The sequence below is a fragment of the Buceros rhinoceros genome, unplaced genomic scaffold, assembly GCF_000710305.1.
Source record: "Buceros rhinoceros silvestris isolate BGI_N320 unplaced genomic scaffold, ASM71030v1 scaffold36604, whole genome shotgun sequence".
NCBI classification, from domain to species: domain Eukaryota; kingdom Metazoa; phylum Chordata; class Aves; order Bucerotiformes; family Bucerotidae; genus Buceros; species Buceros rhinoceros.
The window spans coordinates 3,252-8,726 of record NW_010408248.1 but is presented as its reverse complement, the minus strand read 5'-3'; the positions used below and the strand labels follow the sequence as shown (position 1 = coordinate 8,726).

Below are 5,475 nucleotides of genomic sequence, written 5' to 3'. Positions count from 1 at the left end.
TCAGCAGGACTCGTATTTAAAAGTCAAGATCTTTTTTCTTCCTTTGGCATGCATTTTTAATTCAGCAGACACCCTCCATCTGTCTGACAGGTTGCCCCAGACACCGCGAGGCAGCTGTCACCTTGATGCTACCCTGCGTTACGAGGAGGCAGAACACAGTGCACGGGGTGCCTGCGACAGAGTGGCCAACACGCAGCGTGCGGCTTGTCTTAGCGCTCCACATGGCTCTCGGCAAACACAAGGTACTCAAGTTCATTTCCTCCAAACTGGTTAAGAACAGCCTCACCCAACTCAGTAAGAACAGAATAAAAATACTTTCCTAAAACAACTCTCAGAATTTATTAGGGTTATATTAGACTCGGCTAATTACAAAGTTTTAAGGAACAGTTCTCAACAGCTGCATCCCAACAGACATTCCTGGACAGCACACGTTTTATCAGCAAAACTTATTTCTCCCAAACTTACTGAACACAATGATGGGACTACCCCAAGCCTACCGCCCACTGGTGCTACTAGAGGCTAGAAGGCAAGTGATGTACCTGTCGATTGGAGGGATTCCCTGTTACTATAAAGTTACTTACAGAAAGAAAGACAGTATTTGAAAGAAGCCCACATTACTTCTCTTCTATCAGACTTAGACAACACATACATTAATATTTTAATTTTTATTCTTCAAGTGGATGTGTAAGCTGGTCTGTTTAAAACCAGTAACAAAAGGTTTGTAAAGTTCTATGGTTAATTATACCAAAACACCTAAAACTCTGGAGTATGCTCAGGATGTCCCAGGTGAAAAATAATAAACCTCTCTTAAGGCACATTCACTGCAGTCTTGGCGTAGCAGTGTTTTATTTTTTTTTAATAATTAAATTAGAAATTATAAGAACATGCCTGTTGTATGTATTAAGATGACAGTATTTCATCTGCCAGCAGATGATTCTTGAGACCACATCAGCATTCTCCACAGTATTTTATGTGCTCGCTCACTCACTCACAGCTGTGCATGCACACACACGCAGTCACTGTTAGCTGCACCAACTGCCTGAGGATCAGGCTCAGTTTTGGCTGGAGCAGTGGTTTTGTTTTCTTTAAGAGGGTCTGTGGGCGAGGAAGGCCACACCTGAAGACAGTTCCCCTGCTTCCAACTGTCCCCCTGCTTTGAAACAACAGCCAGGCTAGGCTGAGGGCAGCTGTGGCACCACAGCCAGGGTGTCTCTCGTATCTCCTGAAAAGGACAGTTGGAGACCCAGGTAACAGTCAGGAGCCAAAAGGATCAGAGGTCTGTGCCAGCAGGACTTCCCAGAGCAGGGACTCCCAGCAAGTCTCTGTTCCTTTCCTGTGTCAAAAAAAAAAACAAACCAATCCACTCGGCTTAAAGAGCACAGGGTTTAGTTTGGCCCTCTGTCTGAAAATAAAACTGGGTTTGCACATGTACTGATGAGAGCGTCAGCATACAGCTCCCCTGTAATAACAGCAAGGGTTTGATGACATTTAGGGGTATTTGACTACCAGCTGCCTTAAGTCAAGCCTATTCCCAGTCACCCTACGGTTTGCCTTTTGTACCCTAACTCTTCAGTAGAGGATACTTAGAAAAATAAATATCCACAATAGCACTTTAGACATACACTCCTTAAAATATGCTAAAAGGCCTCTGTTTTTTGAAGCTCAGCACACTGAAGTGGAAGGAAAAAAAATTACCACACTACTGAAGACAACACTGTCTTAGTAGACCCATCCTATCACAGTTTTCATTATGCAGCTGCATTTTTACTGGGCTAGTGAGAATCTGCTCAGTCTAATGCAACATAGCATAACTTACTTACTTGAGGAGGTGCAGAAAACTGTATTAATTAAAATCTGCAACGTGAAATTGGATGAAAGAGGACACCATAATGGCAGTTACTGTTTTACAAACTATTTCACTGTGACTAAATTTACACGACCCCTCAGAATCTGAAATACTGACACAAACAGCACAGTCCGCAGCTGAGACAGACAACCAATGCCTAATCCTAGAACTCCGAAGGCACACAGCTCTACAGAAACCTAAAGGAGTTGTTCTGGAAAGGACAAGAAACAGTTTTGCCCGGACTAGGAGAGCCCGGAGCTTGTGCTATGTGTATTCTCTGCATGCCCCCACGTGGAACCGAGCCGTTACTGCAACAGAAAGGAAAAACCAGTTCCTACCACTCCGTTTACAGAGAGCAGCTGGTCTCCGCGTTTCAGGCCGCCGTGTCTATCAGCTATACCACCAGGGATGATTCGGGAGATGTAGATTGGAGAATTTTGTTCTTTGCCTCCCATAATGTTGAATCCAAGGCCTTCTTCCGTTTTGGGTAGTTCAACCACTCTGGGATGGGAATGACCTTCGCTAGCAGCAAATGCAGCCACAGTGGCCTGTAAGAAATAAGATTTTCCTATTCATGAGAAATTAAATTCAGAGCCCTTAGCTAGACACAGTGAGCAGGCAAAGAAAGTATTTTTATCTCAAAGTACTTCAATATTAAGAAAAATGAAATTAATTCCCTAGATACCAACACTAGCATGAAAAATTTAGAACTCCATGAATAAAATTAAAACGGAAGAAACTTAAAAATAACAAGTCTTTTGTTATACCTTTTAATAATCCATTAAGCTTATCCATTTTATCAGACATGTAGATAATATCCTTCTGCATTTTAAATAATCTTCTTCTGCTTCTCAAGTTACAAACTGCTGTATTTCACACAAGTGACAGTTTGGTCTTTACCTTTGCTGTTGCATTAGCTCTAACTTCCGGGCTACTGCTGATATCCACAGTTTCGTATACATGTTCATACACCTTCAGAGACAAAACAGTTTAGGTGTGGGGAAAACAGATATTTTTCTGCTTAGATAATATAACAAAATATTAGGTATAACTCAAAAACGTTTAATCTAAAAAGCAGGTGCCTCTAATAAGAAGTTCCTCCCTGATGCACTACAAAGGTGTCAAGTGACGATCTACCATACTATGAAAAAACAACTCTCTCAGCACCTTTACTGCTTAGTTCATCTGCATGTCTCAACGCAAATCTTCTCCGTCCCACGAGATTCAAGACCTCACCATGAATTTATAAATGCTTCTGACTAGACTAACACACCTGACCGGAGACATGGATGTCCACCTTCACTTGTCTGATTCAAGCTGGAGCTCTTCAAAAAGGATGCACGCAAAAACAAGGACAGATCTTCAAAGCTCTCCTGACAACCCATCCCTCTGCACGACCCCCTATTTTCCTTCAACTGATACAACTGATTATTTTAAGAAAACAAATGCTATCAAAAACAGAGGCAGTAAGATTACTGATGCTGAAGAGGTGCTTACACTGAGGGCTAACCCACGTCCTCACATCTACCTGCCAATCTCTTGGGCTTGCTGAGCAATAAACATGCTGTCCTCGACAGGATGAAAACATGAAGGTGGCACCTGTGCCTGCAAACAGATATTCTAAATCATCGCAGGCATTATCATCAGGGGTAGCACCAACAACAACACCCAGGCCAACTCAATCACCTAAAAATCTTCAAAGGAGTATCTGGAATGAAGAGGAGGTGGTGTAAGGCTCCACATCAAGGTAATGCACAGTGTGACGTGGATTTGGCTTAAAAGAAACTGCCAGCAAGGACAGACTCTCAAAATAACCTCTAAAAGCTGATTTGCTCCTGAGCCATCATTTAATACACCTATGATATCCCAAATTAATTTCTTTTGAACTTTTAAAAATAACTCTTGTTCTGTTAAGCTCTGTAAACCAAGTTCAGATTATTGCACTAAGCACAAAAAGGAAAAGAAAACCAAAACGCATTGTTTTTTACCTCGAGCTAACTGCTTAAGTCAAGTTAACTCACCTCTCTTACAGCATTGCAGAATTCACTTTGAAGGACCCTTTGCAAAGCCTGTAGCTTTTGTGGTGGCACTTCTCCACTTCTCTGTAATTTTTCTAGCAATTCGATTGCTCTGCAGATGTCTACGGAAAAATAAAGCAGTAGTGATGAGGAATGCCTGAGGAAATTCAAGGTTTGGGGTTTTTTTTAAATTAAGTTAATGGAGCAGTCTGAGTGTGCATGTGTGCTTGTACACACCTTACAACTGTGTTAGTTTCATTTTTCCCACAAAACTATGAATGTGCAAAATGTACAATATAAAACTGTACTTTCAGACTATTTTTAAGCCAATGACAGCAACCCAATGCTGAAAACTACCTGGAGGCATCACTGCCATATGCTTATTACAAAAACAACCTGATTTTTCCTTGAAGTTTCAAGCGGGCTGAAATATTCAATTAACGTATACATTATCACCATTTTGTACTCATACTTCATAACTGATCCACCGCATGGATAACATTTTGTTAAAAGCAGCTAGAATATCATCAAACGTACTGTCGAATGTTCCTTTTACACTCAAAAAATTAGATCAACGACTGAATGCCTTCCCTGCAACAGGGCTGAGAACCATTTGGTCTATTTTTCCCCTCCTTGGAAGTTCTTAGAAAATCAACCAAACCTCTTTTGATATTCTCAGTTGAGAGATACTATCTCTGTCGTCTAGAACCCTCAACCCCAAACCTCTCTGCTCCAGTTCCTACGAACTCACGCTGTCCATATTCTCATAAATGCAGATGCTGCGCTGTGAAACTGAGCTCCCTGCGACGGGTTTGATTCCAGGCTAGCACGACTCAAGACAGGAATCAAACGCTATGTGACACACTCCTGGCAGCTCTGCAAGAATAGAATATATCTGTACCCCTCACTTATTTTCAAAGTCTTCCATTAGTGATGATTCTGAATCACGCAAGTCCTTGAACGGAAGTGGAACAGTCTCTCAGAAAAGCAGACAGAAAGGATTACCTTCATTATCACAAAGGAGCAGTGATTAATCTGCTATACAAATGAGACACATTATTTCAGAAAAGGATGAAGCCTGGGACACCGCTATATCCCAACGCGTTACTTCCTTTTTTCTGTAATTAACCTCTAGGCAATCATTTTTCACATGAAGGCTCGTCTAGTCAATGGCATCACGTCAGCACAGGCGATGTGCAAGAGCCATGAACTGCACCTAAAGGCCAAGCGAAGAAGAGGGAATTTACGTAACAGGATGAACAGAGAGCACAGGGCGTGTGTTCTGAGAGTGAAGTGGGCTGGCAACAGACAACCCGCAGCGACACTGTCCCCTCCCGCAGGTTATCACTCAGACACGGCTGACCGACTGCTGCACCGAGATCGAGTGGTGCAGTCGATTCAACAAGAGACAATTCAGCCTCACAGACTAGTCGTCCGTGGACTGGGACCAAACCCTCCGCGGAAGAACGTCCATGTATTGTCACTCCAGCCACAAGACACACGTTATTTCAGATGAGAGTTAAGGTTTCTAAATGCCATGAGAACTTGGTGTTCTTTGGCAAGCATTTTCAAGCATCAGTTATCTAAAGCAAAGAAATACCAAAACCTGAA

The 5,475-nt window shown here is 42.2% G+C and overlaps 1 protein-coding gene across 1 annotated transcript in view; it reads right to left on the bottom strand.

The window, feature by feature from the left end:
- LOC104492276 (protein lin-7 homolog C) overlaps positions 1-3,986 on the bottom strand; it is a gene marked incomplete at its 5' end in the record, with an annotated part of 4,722 nt that extends 736 nt beyond the window's left edge. The window contains 3 exons of the mRNA XM_010134806.1: positions 2,185-2,394; positions 2,747-2,818; positions 3,868-3,986. Coding sequence (XP_010133108.1) covers positions 2,185-2,394; positions 2,747-2,818; positions 3,868-3,986 — 401 coding nt within the window. The remainder of the gene's footprint in view (positions 1-2,184; positions 2,395-2,746; positions 2,819-3,867) is intronic.
- Positions 3,987-5,475: the final 1,489 nt, after the last annotated feature.